An 18,273-nucleotide genomic window follows, 5' to 3' on the forward strand; every position below is an offset into this window, starting at 1 on the left:
AATCTACATCTAAACTATGAAGTAAAAGGCAAGCCTTCTTCTGCTAAAAGGGCTTGGTTGAACAAGTTGAAATCTATAAAAAGATTAATATAAGTGTCAAAACAATTTCGAGTCTCACCGGTCTAAAATCACCATTCACTAAATTGAAATTACTAATTCAATAAACCGGATATTTTTAAGTTCTAAATTTAATTTGATTAGAACAGAATAAATATATTGAAACTTCTTAATATATGTATGTTGTGCCTAAGTAAATTGTTAATTGGCTCAAAATCAATTTTAACTGATATTGGTCATTTTTTTTTTTTTAAGAAAAAAGAATGTTGGATATTAACTCTTACCATTTACATAATAAATAGAATTACTTTGCTGTTGGATTATTAGTGGAAGGGCAAGGTAAAGTTGATCTCAATTTCAATAAAAGTAATAATACAAGTTTGATTTCCAGGAAGTATATTTTACAGGGAGAGCTAAAAATTTTTACTGTCCAAAAAGATTAACCTTCTTGATATTTAAAAAAAAAAAAGATTGAAAATTTAGAAAACCATATATAGGCACCAAAAGTCACATGCAAATGCTTTGATAGGCAAAAACCAGTTGATTACAAAAACTCAGCAAAATTTGCATGGTGAAACCAAAGTTTGGCTATGATTAGAAAAAGCAATATCTCTACTTATGATCTTTTGTCATCTTTTATTTCCCTTTTATCTCAACTATTACTATTCTCTTTTCTAGAATTTCTTTTTTTTTTTTTTTTTACTTTTTACTTTTTACAGTTACAGCCTTACATATACTATTACATAGCCTCACATCACTAACTCACTGAGATTTCCTGCATTCAATTCACCTCCCTTTCCAAGCCCATGACGTGTGTTTATTGGGAACCCACCTCTACATATAATATTATTTTTCCCATAAATTAAATATATTTTTCATTTTAAATTTTAGAATTAAAAAAATTATTTGGTGGGCCTCTCGAGGCAAGGAAGGCCCAGGTGATACCCACTGCCACACCTCTCTGCTACCATTTTCTTTTCTCTTAACTTATTATAAATAGCACCAATGCTCTCTCATTTTACTGACTCAACTTCATTTCTTGAAAAATAATCACTTTTTCAACTCTGCTCTTCTCTCTCTCTCTACAGCTTTCTTGAATCAAAAAAAAAAAAAAAAAAAACCATTAAAGAGTTCTTTTTGATAAACTTCATCTCCCTGCTTGATTCCTTTGTTCCTTGTTTCTTGATTTTCTTCCTTGTTTCTTGATTTTCTTCCTTGTTTCTTGATATTTTGTTATAAATGGCAACTAGTGCTACTCTTAGACATAGTACAAGTGCACCAGCTCAGTTTTACTTTGATGAGAAGTGGAAGCTTTCCAAGAAAGAAGGATCATCAAGAAGCAGATTATCAACTTCTCCTCTCATGAAGAGTACTACTTCTCAAAGGAGGTGTTCTTTTACAAGGAAATGTGCAAGATTAGTTAAAGAACAAAGAGCAAGGTTTTATATAATGAGGAGATGTGTTACTATGCTTATTTGCTGGAGAGACTATAGTGATTCTTGAAAAATTAGAGAAGAGAAACCAAAAGTTGAGGGATTTTCAAGAAAAGGAGAGAGAAAATTCAAAAATGGTTAAAGAAAGATGAAAATTTGTTTCTCTCTTGTTTTGGCCTCTTCATTTCTCGATTTCTCTTTCTTTCTATGAGATGGGTTATTTGGGTTCTTGCATTTTCTTCGCATCCAAGGAGGAAGAGGAAGAAGAAGAGGAAAAGGAAAGAGGAAGAAGGAGAAGATGAAGATCTATTATATATATGTATATAAATAGCTATTTTTTGGACTTTTTTTATTGCACTCGCTGTTTTTCTTGGGTTAATTAGATTTTTTTTGGGTCCTGATGAATCTTTTTTTGAAAGGGTTATAGTTGGGTTCTTGAAATGCTATTAATGAGTTGCTTTCTACTTTCAGCACTAGAGATCAGTTCTAATAGAGAGAATTAATCAAATACTAATATAGCTATTTTATATATATTTACATATTTTCATTTTCTGGGTTTTCGTTTCTTTCTTGATTTAATATAGATTTTTTTTTTTTCCTTTCTCTTGTGATCTCACATGCCTTTCTAGAATTTGGGAAAGAGAGTGAGATTCCATTCAACTATTGCAGCTACTTGCAGGGTGGATCTGGTGTGCTAGACTTGCATTAAAATTTGTTATGTTTAATTATTTAATGCAATCATTAATTTAAAATAAATTTTAGTCGATGCATCAAACATTTTTCTTCCATTATTTTTACTGCACAGTAAATTAATGATTTAGATGGTTAATATTGAAGTTTTAAGTTATTAATTAAATAGATAATTTAGTGGTTAATATAGTATTTTAATGGATAAATATTTAGTTTACTATTATTATTAGATTCTTTTATTCTACATAAAAATATTTAGGGTAAAAGAATCCCCCAGCTTGTATGCTGTCATTTCTAGTTTTAGGCTAATAGCTACAGAACTTATTGGTGGCACAAATCACAAGGTCTTGTGATGGCTAGCCCCTAAATGACCATTACGTCCGCATCCCTTTAGCCATTGACCATGGAGCTGGACCACTTTTGACCACCTATCCATCCTGGGGGTATTTTGGTCAATTCATGTTATGGAAATTCATCTATTACTAAATGCATGTGATGTAAATTTTGTTAAAAAGGAAGGGTAAATGAGTCCAAAAAAATTGAACAGCTGGGATTCCTGTTGTTTATACTGCGGGTATGTACTGTGTAATGTGTGTGGTATGATGGAAAGGTCTGACCATTCAATAAAAAATGGAAACCTTTGGAAATCATAAAGCTTCAATTCTAAAATAACTAAAAAACAATTTCTGAGTTCAAAAAACTTTTTTGTTTTTGGTGTGTGACATAAAACAGATCACAAACTTTTTTTTTTTTTTTTACATAATTTTTCTTTAGATGCATATGAATATGATAATAACATAATAAGAATAAGAAATAGGACAGTACTGCTTTGGCAACCCATTACCGACAATCAACCTCCAGAACTCCACATGGCTTCACTCAAATCTATTCACAACCCCACACCCTAATTTCATTTTCTATGATGGAACTTATTTAATAAATTTTTCTAATTCTAGTTTAATTATGTCAAAAGACAGCAAAAGATGATTTTGATAAGTAAAATTTAAGTGATGGTTTTAGCAGTTCTTTAGCTATTGCAGTACATGTTAACTATTTTATTTGCTTATATCTATTTATACAGCGATTTAAATTAAAAGTGTTTAATAAAAATAACTGTTTAATTTAAAATAATAAAAAAAATATTAATTGTTTTATTAACTGAATTTAGAAGAAAAAAGACAAGTGAGAATGACCTTTAAAAAATTTTAATTAAGAGCCAAAAGTTAAAATATTTCACATTTCATAAAAAGTTCGTTTAACTTATAAAAACTATTATAAAAATTATGTTAACGAACGCTACAATGAATAGAAATAGAATTTTAACTTTGTTCTTACAATGCTTTAGTTAAAAAATGTTATAATCTATAAAATTCAATAATATCTAATATGTAAAAAAAAGAGAGAAATTATGTTTAAGAGGTGAGATTTTATTAATTACATAGATTATGTTTTCCAACCAAATAATAAAATATGAAATTTCATTGATTATACAATTCATGGATTCTACATTCTATAAATTTTATAAAGTTTATAAATTTCAAATCCAATTAATCCAAAACAACTATTAAAAATAAAATGGAGGGATAAATGGGTATATTCAAATATTTCCTGAATTAATTCAACTATGAATTTCATTCTACCATGTTAACAGAGAGAAACACGCGCGATATTCTATTTTCTTTTAATTATGGAATATGAAATTGCATGAATTCTAACATTTTAAATTTTAGATTCCATCAATTCAGATAACCATTTAATGATTAAACCGTTAAACAATAATTTTATATTTCGCCTTATATAATAATATTAAATTACCAACCCTTTAAATTTAGTGAAATAATGTTGGTCTATATTTATTAAATACTAGGAAATTAATAATTGAGTTGAGGCTTCAACTAATCAATACAACTGTTATTAACTTGTTATGTTAATAACATTTTTTTTTTTTTTTTTTTTTTTTTTACTTTTGACTACAATAGGTAGAACATCTTACTTTCACTAGAATAGGATAGAAGCTCTTGTTTGGATAATCTTATATGATCGAAGTGTGAAGTGAAAGCAAAGAAAAGATATGTAACCCTAAAATATCTCCATCTAAAATCATATTCTCAACAATTTATTTAAAGTGTGACATCAAAATCAATAGCAATAAAAATAATTTAAATTCATGCAATATAAACCCTAACCCATTTTTTAAATTTATTCCCTATAATGTTAAATTTTTTTTAATTTTACCTTTAAAATAATAATTTTCATTATATTATAGATAAATAATGTATTTAGTGATTTTAAATATATAATCATAAATTTTATAAAGTACCATCTAGAACTTGAAATATGTTAAAAAAAAAGAAAATATTATTAGTCCCAATAAAATTTTTATATTAATTTTTATTTTATTTTTTTGAAAGAGTAAAAACTATTCATTCACTCAAAGAAAAAAATTCCGAAGACAATCAAAGACTCGGTTCCAAATCTGTGTAAAAAGAAAATATTATTAGTCCTAATAAAAATTTTTATATTAATTTTTATTTTTAAGCATTGGAAATAAAAATTATCAATGATGGTGAGATTTAAATCCTCACATCTATTCATATGATTTGAGGTTTCTCAACTAAAGACACAAATGTAATATTTATTCCTTGAATATATTATCATATATTTCTCTATTCATTTTCCAATGCTTATCGCAAATTACTATTGATTTGCTATTTCTAATGTTCTTACTGTCCTTTTTGTTGAATTTGGGTATGGATTCTATTTCAATAATGTCTTTTTAGGTTGAATTCAAAATAGGTTATAATTGACCTAACTTTGAAATTCTATGATAGGCTTCTTTGATTTGAGAATCTAAATTACAACTATAAAATCTTATTTTCACAAAAATAATAAATATTCATTATTTTTGTGTAAGAAAATTTATGGGTTCATTAAAACAAATTAACACATAAATCTTTAAAGTGTATTAAACAAAATTCAAAAATTTGAAAACATTTAAGACCCAAAAATATTTTTGTTTCATGTTTATAAATTCAAAGAAAAAAAAAATTATATAGTCCATGCAATTTTCTTTTTTCCTTTTATTTTTAACTAATCTTTCTTGCTAGGCTCACTTGAATGCTATAATTAAGTATTCTCCACTTTTGGGCTCTATTGTGGGCTAAGACAATTATTAGTATAGGTCATACCTTATTTTCCTATTCATTTCCATGCTTTCTCCTCTTCTTTTCTTTGGTCTTACTTCTTGATTAGGGTCAACAAGAAACTTTCCTTCCCTCAACAATTTTTATTCTTTTGATGCACTTTCTAGGCAATCAAACAATATAATCACTCCTATTGCAGATTTGAATATTAATCATTGGAATTTAGCATTGGCATGCTAAAGGATACACTTAAAAACAAAAAAGAAAACTAAAGTAACATTATCTTTTCTATAAACTTGAGTGGAGATGGGACCTTTATATATATATATATATACCCAAATTGGTTAATGAAGATAGAGGAAAACATATATAATATTAATAATCACCCCACAAATCCTAAACCTCTTTTTATTACATCTTTGAAAATCTTACTTGATATTTCCACATTGATGTTGACCATTTTCTCTCTCAACTCAAATATTTTACGTTTGTTAGCAAAAATATCACTATGGTGTTCGGTAACAATGTTTTAATTTGCTTTTATCATTTTAACCGGTCAAAATATTAAAAATTATATTTTTATAATTTTCGGTGACATAACATTTAAATTAACTTTTAGTATTTTATTAAAAAGTTACTTAAACAGCTACCAGCTACTCACAATTTACCAGGCCTCGGGAGGTTCTTTCTTTTGTTTTTTGTTTAAATAAAGGATTAATTGAGCCATTAATATTTTTATTTTTTATTTTTTTTATGATTTTGAGTGTGGATTCTTATGGTTATAGTCTATCAAGTTGTTGAGTAAAACATGATCTTAAGCACATAAAGATTGATAGGAGACACACAAGATCATAATTATGATTGAAGATTGATTCTGTAATCTTGATATGAAGACTTTAAGCGCCACTATCAATTAGTGAATCTACAAAGACTATGCTTCTTTTTTATGGGTCCATGTACACCGTAATTCTAATGAGCATATATAGAAACTAATCTTTAAATTCAACATTGTTTTGTCAAAATCACACTCTCTTTTTAGCAATAAAGTTATTGGGATTAGCTTAATCTTTCAATTTGATTTTTCCTTTTTAAATAAATATACTACTTTACATTATATATCTACTGTTTTTCATATTTCTTGTAAAAAAAAGGTAAATATATAATAATTATAATCATTTTAATTATACCAAATTAAATGGAATTTGATGGACCCTCTTGAACCTTGACCTAGATAATAAAAATGATTATTTATATTGAGGTAAAAATTGAAGCTCTAATAACTTATGGGTGCCTTAAAATTTTATTTTTATTCTTTATAATAATTTACCTTCCATTTCACATAATATTTTATTATTTAATGCACTAAACAATGTTTGTCTAATGCATACAATTGACCTTGTACTTTCAAGGATTATTTTTATGGCCCTCTAAAATTTGCATGGGACCTTTCACAACACTTCATTTTCATATTTCAGTAAAAATTATGTACCTTACCAAAAGATAATATGAAAGTATAGGATCATAACAGAACTCCAACAAAGTTATTTCATTTTGATGGAGACATAATTATTGCTGAAATGTGAAAAATACATGGTCATGATTAAATCTCCATTAAATGCAAAGGGCCATAAGGAAAATCAACAAAAATGCAAGTCAAGTTTATGCATTAGACCATTCAATATTCAATAACTCTCATATCTATCATCTAATTTTTAGAGCAGCTATAAGTATTTGTTCTTTTATTCCTTAGTTGTTTTGGCTTTATATTTGAAATCTTTTTGGTCCCTCCTTTTGTAGGGGTTTTTTTTTTCTTTGAGCATCGAGAGAAAGGAGATTTGAACCTAAGCCTATTGTTAGGCTGTGTATGTACTTACCATTAGACTATGCCATAGTATGCCTTTTGTAGGAGGTTTTGGTCTCTCATTTTATTATGATTATCGATTTTGGTTATGAGATTTTACATTTTGATTTGTAAATGTAGTTTGGTACGCAACTTATTCCTTTATTAAGAAATCACTCGTTACCGTACATTGTGTATACTAAATTTTTAGAAAAACAGTCTAGATATTGAAGATTTAGACTAATTATTTTATCATCCAAAGTAAATAATAACTCTTGATTAATTAAAAGTTTTCTATTTCACAAATAATAACTCTTGATTAATTAAAAGTTTTGTATTTTTTGTGAATATCAATTTCAAGTAAAAAGAACCAATATTGTATATGTTAGATTTATCGTTTAAAAGAATTTAAATAATTTTTGCTTCTTTTTTTTTTTTTTTTTTAACTATAAGATTAGCAAACACTAACGATCATGACAATAAATTTTATTTCTGGTCTACTGAAGTGAGATCCTATCTCTTCTGCATTTTTTTGTAATGCTTGAGAAGTTGATTTTATTAATTTAATTTATATTAAAAAAAATAAAGCTACCTTTGGTTTTGGAAGAAACCTTGGTTTAAAAAAAAAAAAAGTTGAAATCTTCACCTTCTCAAACTAATCGACGTTAATATTATTTATTTATTTATTTATTGAGAGAGAAAAACTAAATTGATGTGGTTAATTCTTTTATAATATATGTATATATTTCAATTTACTACAGATATCTCTAACCTATTGAGTTAAAAGTGTAATTCTATTTGTGTCACATCGAATATATAAGCAAATTAAAATTTTTTCCATCTACAAAAATTAAATGATCGGTCTAAATTTTTTTCATTCCGACTAACCTAGTGGTATAATATGCTTGTATATATTAATTAGCAAAATTGTGGGTGGATGTTTAATTAGAGTGGGGCCCATTTCCAATATCCTCTTTTTTTTAGTAGGAACTAAGAACCGAGAAAAATTTCTCCATGTGGGCCTAACACTATTCTACTTGGCCCCCCAAGACTTCCGAAGAAAAGAAAAAGAAAGTCTCAAAAGCAAAAATAGGTTAAGCAAAGTAGCTAGCTAAATCCTTTGGGAAGGAGGGTTGAGGGGCCCATCTTATGGCCCACAAAATAAATTTGAAAATTTGTATGGAGAGAAGACAAAAGTTTTAGCAAGCTTTTGGCCTTCCCCCCACCACAAACAAACCCAAACCAGAGAGAGCGGCACGAAAAGGTCTCCGATTGATCAACGGTCACATCGCAGAAACGCAACTGTGAAGTGCGTGCATAATGTGATTATCAAATCGAATCCCACAGCTTCACATTCCGTTTGGAGAGACGGGAAACGAGAGACTTAAGTAATTATTTATTTTAAAAACAAAATAATTAAGCTCTATTTGTTTTTAAAAATAGTTTAATTAGTGATAGAAGTAAAATCTCTAATAATCAAGAATTGCTATTAAGATGTGGTCTCCTCTAACGAGATGTGATACAAATATTTATAGTGTACCTCATATTGTAACCGAAGATATAAATGCTTAATAAGAATTCCGGTTATAAATGTCGAGCGAGAATATTAGATGTTAATTATATGGTAGAATAACTTTTTAACCGAGTGTTACTTCTATTTGAACAAGTTTGAGTAATGCTCAATCTATTTTGTAATTGCTTAGTCTATTTAGTTAATTGCTCACCCATTTTATCAATTGATCTTAACAAAAGTCCCCCCAAAATATATAGAACCATTTATATTTGGTTGAAAATCTTTAACATGCTTGTTCATCCATTTTCTTATTCTCTTCAATTGACTCTTCTTAATCTATTTTGGCTGAATACTTGTAACTCTTCCACGTGTGCCCTAATTGTCAGTTGCTATTTTGAAAAGTGATGCACCAAGTTCTAGTTGTTGATTCAAGCCTCATCTTTAATTGACGAGACATTTGGAGCCTGCGCAAATAGAAGTGGTTGGCTCTATTAGTAACTTGAAGTTTGATTTTTGAGCACATCAAATCAGGATGGACCAGATCAGGCTGGGCAAGAGAATGACCCTAACATAGCCATTTCTGATGTTCCTCAAGTTGAAGGGGGTTATTTTTATTTATATGCATATATTTTTCCTCTAACGAAATTTCATATTTCTTTTTCTCGACACCTTTGATTTTGAGTTCTCTAATTCATTTTTATCTTGAGTTTACTTAGGCTCATGATTTTAAATGTTACGCGCACTAATTTTAGAGCTTCTCCCATTTTGCTCTGTACTTTTATTTTCTTTTTTGTTCAAATGACAGTATCATTTGGATGAGCAAGTTAGTATAATTGCGATAATCAATTATAATCAGTAACTTCTTTATTCAACATTTCTTGCTCAAGAATATGGTGTTCTAGATGTGTAATTTGCCCAATCAAAGTGCAGTCTACTGAATATTGTCTGTGATCGTCTTCTTATTGAGTCCTCCTTTTGTTCATGTGGAACTTTGGTATGTGTTTACTGAGTTTTCCAATTCTCATCTAGTTGAGCATAGTTATTTGCTCGGAACATTAATTATGCAACAAAAAAAAAAAAAAAAAAAACCGAGGATCAATATTAATGGAATCAAATAGTTTTCTATACTTACAATTTTTTAACATAGCGTCAATGACCACTTCTGCATTTAGGTCCTCAATTGACATAGTCAATTTCTAGAATTTATTAAGGTACTCTTTCCGAGCAATTTTCATCATTCCTTTTTACTATGTTCAAAGTGGTTTGTAGTAGACTCCATTCTTGTGTTTTGAGCACTATTGAGTAGATTCTGAGACACATTGGATGCCATTTCTGGGGTGATTTTAGGAGAAAGAGATTGAATATCTGAGGTGTATTTCACGCTCACCTCACCAATTTGATGGAAGTAAAATCTGAAATAATAAAAAATTGCTATTAAGATGTAGTCTCTTCTAATGAGATGTGATACAAATATTTATAATGTACATCCTATTATAACCAAAGATATAAATGCCTAACAAGAATCCCGGTCATAAATGTCGAGCGAAAATATTAGACATTAATTACATGATTAAATGACTTTTAATAACTCTTTAACCAAGCATTACTTATTTGAACTGATTTGAATAGCGTTCTATCTTTTTTATTAATTGTTTAGTCTATTTAATTAATTGCTCGGACCATTATATTGATTACTCGACCCGTTTTATCAATTGCTACTAACCATTAGAAATATATTTTGAATTATTAATGTTTAAAACACTTGATAATTTGAATTTTGAATGATATAACTAAATAGTTTAATGTAGCTAAATTTTAGAGATTTATCAGTATATTTACGGAACAAGAGGGATAAAGTTATAATTATGGCCGAAGGTAGTGGGTACACAATCAGTCAACACTAAATTGAATCATAGTAAATCAAGTCAAACCGATCTTCTAAATTAGAATCAATTCAAATCGAGTTGATATAGTTCAATGATTTAGTCTATTTTACAAGTATTTTTTTGGGTTAGCTCAATTTTAATTTTATTTTTTTAACTTATCAAACCGAGACATAAAAATTTCAATTTTTCAATTTGAATTGAGAATGGAACTTCTTGTGAAAAATGATCAAATTGATTCATTTTGATTGCTTTGCCCAAAAAAAAAAAACTTAGATTCCGTTTGTTTTTTAAGAATATTATGCCTGAATAATAATTTTTTTATTTTATAATATTTGAGGCATTCAAAGTTATCAATTAATATAAAATTAGACTAGTTGTTTTTAAGAATAGCTTTCCAAAAATATTTTTTATACTTTCTGATATTCAAGGCACTCAGAAAAATCAATTAATATAAAATATTTCCTAGTAAAGAGACAGTTAAATTATTCTAGAAGAAAATGACTTTATTATAGAGTTACAAACATACATTAATTAATTCGCTAATCACCAATATTCAATATAATTAATAATGTTAATCTTTACTTATCATATATTACTACCATATATCACTAGCCACAATTGGCTATCACCGGCACTATCATAATTTATTTTTTTATTTCTTTTCTCATATTTAGTAATAAATGTTTAAAAATATGAAATTTTGATAATTTTTAAATATCAATTGTATGAACTCTAAAATTATTTTTTTATTTTAAACCATAACCCTAATTAAATTTTTATATGTAAAAATAAAAAACTCTTTAACTTTGATTTTAGGATATTGGTGTTAAAAAATTGAAAATAGGATGCAATTAAATAAAAAATCACAAAATTCGGAGTATCTATTCAATTTGGTCATAGTGTCATAGTACTTCTGTGGGCCATTCTGTATTCCTCTTCATATGGGATTGCGGGGCCCCTAACCTTATCACGAGAGCTTTGCCTCTTCGGATTCGGTTGGGTCAAATTATGTGGGTCCCAGTTGTATGATGTGGAAATTCCTTCCCCCCCCCCCCCCCCAAAATTACGTTAAGAAAAAAAAAATTTTCCGGTATTCAAGAACATTATGAGTAAATTATCGTTGTGATTTAAATGGGGAATTCCATAAACCAATAAAATAAATAAAAGAGCAATAGTTAATATAATTTATTTTCTGAGTAATGATATTTTCAAAGCTAAAATATTAATACCAGAGGAATTTTTTTCAATGACAAAAGTACCCTTTTCCTTCGTCTTCATCTCTCTTACTCATCCAAAAAACAAAAAAATTATTCATTTTTCTTCCAATAACAATACTACAATTGAATTATTGCAAATATATTGAAGAACCCAATTAGAAAAACCCTGTTCAAATTGTCATTTTCTCCACCATAAGTCAACAAAAAAATTATAAAAGAAAATAACTCTTGAAAGATCCTTTTTAAAATTTGAAATTTCCTTAAATTTTATGATAACGATGAACAAGAGATAAACGAAGACTACTGTATAAACTAAAGAAATGGACTTCTTTTGAGAAGCGATAAATAAATATCATGCTTCTATTCATTTCTACACTTAAATAATATCAACACCAAACTCATCATGTCCAACTTGCAAATTTTGAAAAAACAAAAAGTGGATGCAAGAAGGTGTTTTTTACACTGTATTCTCTATCAAATCTGTAACAAGAGATTGTTAGGCTCAATAGAGATTTTGATTCTAAATATTCAATCAACGATGAGAACTATTTCCTTTTAATTATATAAACATTTAATGTAATTAGATACGTTCTTATTTTCAGCTGAATGAAAATTTTTAAAATTATAATAAATTAATATAATACTATTTCGAATTGAATTCTAACTGATAGATAACATATTTTTTCTTTTCAATTTGTGTGGTGTAAAACTTTTCAAAATGAAAACGAATATTAATTATAAAGGTTATAATGTAATTACAATTGCAATCTAACTAAAACATAATCCAATAATTTCAAATATTTCATAACTAGGGTATGCAATTTAATTGTTATACATATATATATATATATATATATATATATATATATATATATATATATATATATATATTTGATGGATACATAGAAGTGTAGAAAGTGAAAGGTGAGCAACTATTGTGACAGAGAGGAGGAGGGCCCTATTTGTTTGTTGGAGACGTTGAGCTCCAAGGACATGGCATTGGCATCTACTTAATGTAGTTTTAATGCACTGCAGTCTGCCGCAATTATTAATTACGAGTGTTAGTTTTTTTTTTTTTTTTTTTATGTACATTGCACTTTGATTCATTTTGCAATCTTTAAATGCATGCATACTTAAATTAGCATGTACATCATGTTTGACTATTGTCTTCGCTGAATACAGATTCCTCTGTTTCAAAATATAGGTCGTTTTTATTTGTTATTTTATTTTAAAATATAAGTCATTTTGTATATTTCAAGAAGTAATAAATGATATTTTTTCAATGTTGCTATTGTTTACATTAAATGCAATAAATACTTCACAAGCAAAAATTAATTTTGAGATAAAAAATAATTTTATCAAATTACTCTTGAGTTTGTTATAATCTCGAAGAATTAATTGTTTCCTTAATTCTTATGCAAAAACCTTAAATAACTTATATTTTGAACAACATGAGTATTCATTTTGTAACTTTTTCTGTAAAAAATTTTGTGCCACTTAAAATCTTTTCTAAAATTTATTGTGCTTCTAGAATTACAAACTCTAGTAATACTATACACTTCCTTACATTAATAAGGATGGATTTTGAGGTTTGTTTATTTTTGTTTTTTTTTTATATGCAACAAATTGAATTAATGTTTGATGAATATAATTTTTGAAATAATAATTTTTCATATTTTTAATTATTTAATAAATATTTAATCAATTTAATTTTACAAGTTTGAACATTTTATTGAACTCTTCTAATAGATATAATTTCATAAAATAAAGTGTTTATGCATCTAGTGTCACACCTTGGCAAAACCCACACGGTTTTATCCAGTAGTGAAAAAAAAAAAACTTTCTATGAGGTCACCCATTCTAGAATTTCCTTTAAGAAAGTATACTTAACTTTAGAATTCTTCCAACTCCTCATGCTACTCCACCAAAAAACACATCTAATGATTAATTTCCCATTTTTCGATATATAATCCGATTCATTCATGCATCATACATTTCACTGTCCCAGCTAGCATGTCATACTAGAAATTAGCCAGAAACATTGGTCTACTCTCTCTATTAAGATTGCTTTGTCAGGTTGAAATATCACATTTCGTCCTTTAGATATTATTTAATTTCAAAACACTAATATCAAAAATGAATTTTTATATAATATCTCATTAAATTGACGTCTCAATCAAATTAATAATCAACTCTTACAGTGAAGCACATTGTACTATATATATATATATATATATATATATATATATATATATATATATATATATATATTGTATCTTACATTTATATATGTCGTGTTTTAATAATTTTTTTTTCTCAAGTCGCGTTTTGATAACACAGAATCTACATGTGCTATATATTTTTATGTTCCATAAGTTTCTTTAAAATTTCTTAACAAAAGCCACATTATTTTGATAAATAAGTTCAGAATCACATTATCTTTGTAAATAGTTTTATAAACCATATTATTTTGGTCATAAACCCTAGAATTAGGCGATTGATTAACGTTTCATTGGATCCAATTGGTATCACTGGGCTTTGCCTTACTTCAAGTTTTGATGGGTTGGCTTTGAACTGCTTTGTACTTACTATTGGCCTTTTGTTTTTTACGATCGTTTATGGTGAAATGATATATAGTCCCGTAGATGATTAATCAATTAGGACAACTAAATAAATAAAAACTTGATCCAATTAAGTGTGATTTAGATAATCTCTCCTTAATGTGAAGAGTAGAATGTTTCATACTCGATTGCAGGAGTTTTTACCGATTAAATAAAGTTAAGGAGAGAATTACTTCTATTGCGTCCATGGGCGGGGTCATAAAATTTCGTTACAGTAGGCAAATTCTTTTCTTAAATTTCAATACAATAAGTTTTATTATTTATTCTTCAATTTAGAAATAACAAGTTTTAAATATTGGTAAGAAGAATAATTGATAATCTGAACAGAAAAGAAAAACACTACTCAATTTTCAATTTCCAAATATATTGTACAATTTTTCTTAAATTTATTTTCATAGTCTTATATAATAAAATTCGTACTTATCTATACAATGACTATTCGAAAGATAGTCGATCACAAAATAAAAGAAAGATATGCATTTTTTACTTTTTACACTCATTTAACAGAAAAGAGCTTGATTTTAGATTTAAGGACTATTTAATGTGACGAAACTTAGTATCGGAAACTATATAACTAATATCTAAAAATACGAAAATGAGTTAATTAATTTTATAAATCATCAGGATGGAATAATTATTTTCCCTTTGAATAAAAGACTTTCCTTTCTTTGAGCTTCTCAGGCCCCTTACTAAATGATCCTTATGCTGTTATACGCTCCAAAGTATCTGTGAAGGGCTGAAACTTGGGCTAAAGCATGAAGAACAAATGCCAAGGCCCACGACCTTTCGGCTTTAACTCATACAAAATGCCGGCTTTATTCCTTCCAGTCAAAACAACTCGCCCAAAGACGCATATGGCCACCGATATCAACTGCAATTTATCCGATCTATCGTCTCCGATTTCCCCGTTTCGTCCCCATTTCTTTGCTACTTCATTGCGACGGGTCAGTTCTTCCAAAGTCATCTTTATAACTTAAATTTCTATCTCATAATTTTTAACTTCTATGGATTTTTTATTTTTGCAATTTTTTGAATTATTGTTCAATATATGAACTGAGGTGTTTATTGCGTTGTTTACAAATTTTATTAGCCTTCTGTATGTGTAGATTTGGAAATGCGAAGTTGTGTATTGTTATGACTTTATGCTTGAATAGGAAGAATGGAACCCTAGGGTTGTGATTCATTTTATGTTCTATTTGATTGAGCTTAGTTAGATTCTGATTTAATGGTCAATTAGTCCAATTTAATAGAATTCTGCGTAATTTGCATTAATTTTAATTTTGCTTTTGTTTTTTAAGAGAAAGGAATTAGACTGAAATTTTTTATGTTCAGAATATTTTTGAAAGTATGATCAGAAATTCAAGAATGGAAAATTGTTGATTATCATTTCTTTTCAATGAAGTAGTAGGAATAATTAAAGAAAAATCAGATTGTGAAAAAAAGAAAGGAATCACCTTTCACACACTACTTGGCTGCAAATCAGCAGCATAATGATTTTTCAAGGAAATGAATTATCAAATGGGTCATTGATTTTAATCACTATTATATTGATTAGTGACTATTTTTGTTTTTTATTAATTACTACTTTTCTTGGAGTCCTTGCTTGTAATTTCTAATCCTTTTTGTTTTGATTGTCTAAGTTCATTTTGCTCATTTTAGTGGCTTTGCACATTACTTAATCAGTAGTGAATATGGTTAGTTCTGCTGCAAGCACTAGTATTTGTGTCCTTTTTTTCAGCCTGATATGCTGAGGCTGCTTTATGTCTAGGTTGTATATGCAAGAAGTCTAATATGATCTTCCTTTTCTCTTATCAGGCTTTTAAGATTTTATGAGCCATGGGTGATGCAGTTGATTTAACTGGAGATGGAGGTGTCATCAAGACAATCATAAGGCAAGCAAAAGCTGGTGCAATTGGTCCTTCAGAGGATCTTCCTCTTGTTGATGGTATGCTCTTATGGTCAACATTCAAATTATCAGTGTAGCAAATGAATTACGTAAATGTTGCCTTTTGATCAGCATGACTGAAATTAATGTTGCTTTGATAGCTAAAAGCTCAGCCTTTTGTAACTTTTAACTGATTATGTACAAACACTTTCTTTTGTTTAACATGTTTGGAATTGAAATTGCGGTTCTTATGTTAGTCTACTATAAAGATCTAATAAATGAAATACCTCGAGAAATCAACTCTATGAACTCTTTATATGATTGTTTTACATCACCAGTTTTCAGTTTTAAGAGCTTGAAGCACTTTTCTAAATGTCATTTTTGCTTAAGATGGCACTCTCCTGGATTGGGATAATAGCTGTCGACTTCTAAGAATAGCGAGAGGGTAGTATTTGACTTATATCCACATGACTACTAGCTGGTCCATTTAACCACCAATTACTGTTGTCATCTATTCTGATATTGTTACTGTTATTGGACAATCATTGCATTGTTATTCTTTTTATTAATGAGAATCTATTCTTGGTGCTAAAAGTTCTATTCTCTGAAGCCTCTGTTTGGTGAAGTTGTGACATTTTCTTTTCCTTTTCTTTTTGTTCCTATATGGTCAAAGTCCAGAGATCAGCACGCGTCACGAGTCATGTAATTAATATTTGATGCTTGTTTTGAGCAGTTCATTATGAGGGCACACTTGCTGAAAATGGTGAAGTTTTTGATACTACACGTGAAGATAATACTGTGTTCTCGTTTGAAATTGGAAAGGGCTCTGTCATCCAGGCATGGGACGTTGCACTGAGAACAATGCAGGTGAAATATGCACTTGATGCAATTTGAGCGAACTTTTTGTTAAATATCTATAATCTTTGTTGGTTTTATTGTACCAGGTTGGGGAGGTTGCAAAAATCACTTGCAAGCCAGAATATGCCTATGGCAGTGCTGGGTCCCCACCAGATATCCCACCCGAGTAATGTCATTTTGCACTTTGTCTTTCAATTTCTTTGTTTGTGAAACACTTTCTGAAAAAGCTGATAATAAAAGTAATAAAATTAAGATAATTAAATTAAGTGAAAGCATGGTTCCTGGTCCAATTGAGAGATGTGCAGCATGACTGATCTGATTGATTACTTGCAGCAAGCTTTCAGTTCTCAGCAGAGAAATTGGGGAAGGTTAACAAACCAATATGATATTCTTGCACCAAAACAAATGACATTGTCCCCCTATTTTTTACAATTGAGACTAAATGGTTTAAGTGCTTCAAAATGTTATCATCATCTGTCAATCCTTGGTCTGTTATTAGAAATGGTTAGTCTGGATCTCTCTGTTGATCAGTATGTTTTGTTGATGCAGTGCAACGCTTATTTTTGAGGTGGAGTTAGTGGCCTGCAAACCACGGAAAGGCTCCAGTATAATTAGTGTTTCAGAGGAGAGGGCTAGGCTAGAGTAAGTAACACTTAATGCATCTCTTCTCTTCATTCTTTTGAGGTGTAAAGTAAAATAGTGATATTAATTTTTCTCTTTTTCAATTCTTTTGTAAAGATTGTTTATGTTGAGCACAAGATAGTTATCATTTTGTGTGATGCTGAAAAATTGTTATCAGGGAGCTGAAGAAGCAAAGGGAGCTTGCTGCTGCTGCAAAAGAGGGAGAGAAAAAGAGGAGAGAGGAAGCCAAAGCTGCTGCAGCTGCCCGTGTGCAAGCCAAGCTTGAATCGAAGAAAGGGAAGGGAAAAGGAAAGTCGAAATAGGGCTATATCACAAATTTATTTATGAAGATATTAAATTTGATGAAGTAGTAAAGATATACATGAAACTCATATGTAGCCATGTGAAATTGACATGTATAATGTGCTGTTAGCTTCCAAATTCAGATTGAAATGGCTTATAAGACCTTAACATTTCTAATATGCAATTAGTTCCGACTGTTTTGAATA

The 18,273-nt window shown here is 28.7% G+C and overlaps 2 protein-coding genes across 2 annotated transcripts; both read left to right on the forward strand.

Moving 5' to 3' along the window:
• The first annotated feature begins 1,069 nt into the window (after positions 1-1,069).
• On the forward strand, positions 1,070-2,037 carry LOC105647439 (small polypeptide DEVIL 11). The gene has a single exon (XM_012233531.4). It carries the CDS (start codon positions 1,297-1,299, stop codon positions 1,558-1,560), a length of 264 nt encoding a protein of 87 aa, XP_012088921.1. The 5' UTR covers positions 1,070-1,296; the 3' UTR covers positions 1,561-2,037.
• A 13,152-nt stretch (positions 2,038-15,189) lies between these two features.
• On the forward strand, positions 15,190-18,273 carry LOC105647431 (FKBP-like peptidyl-prolyl cis-trans isomerase family protein). Its single transcript, XM_012233519.4, has 6 exons — positions 15,190-15,344; positions 16,216-16,345; positions 17,019-17,152; positions 17,230-17,309; positions 17,693-17,785; positions 17,943-18,273. The coding sequence occupies exons 2-6, from the start codon at positions 16,237-16,239 to the stop codon at positions 18,085-18,087; spliced, it is 561 nt and encodes a 186-aa protein (XP_012088909.1). The 5' UTR covers positions 15,190-15,344; positions 16,216-16,236; the 3' UTR covers positions 18,088-18,273.

This window comes from Jatropha curcas, chromosome 6 (assembly GCF_041381405.1).
Source record: "Jatropha curcas cultivar XTBG-Jc1 chromosome 6, XTBG_Jcur_1.0, whole genome shotgun sequence".
NCBI lineage: Eukaryota > Viridiplantae > Streptophyta > Magnoliopsida > Malpighiales > Euphorbiaceae > Jatropha > Jatropha curcas.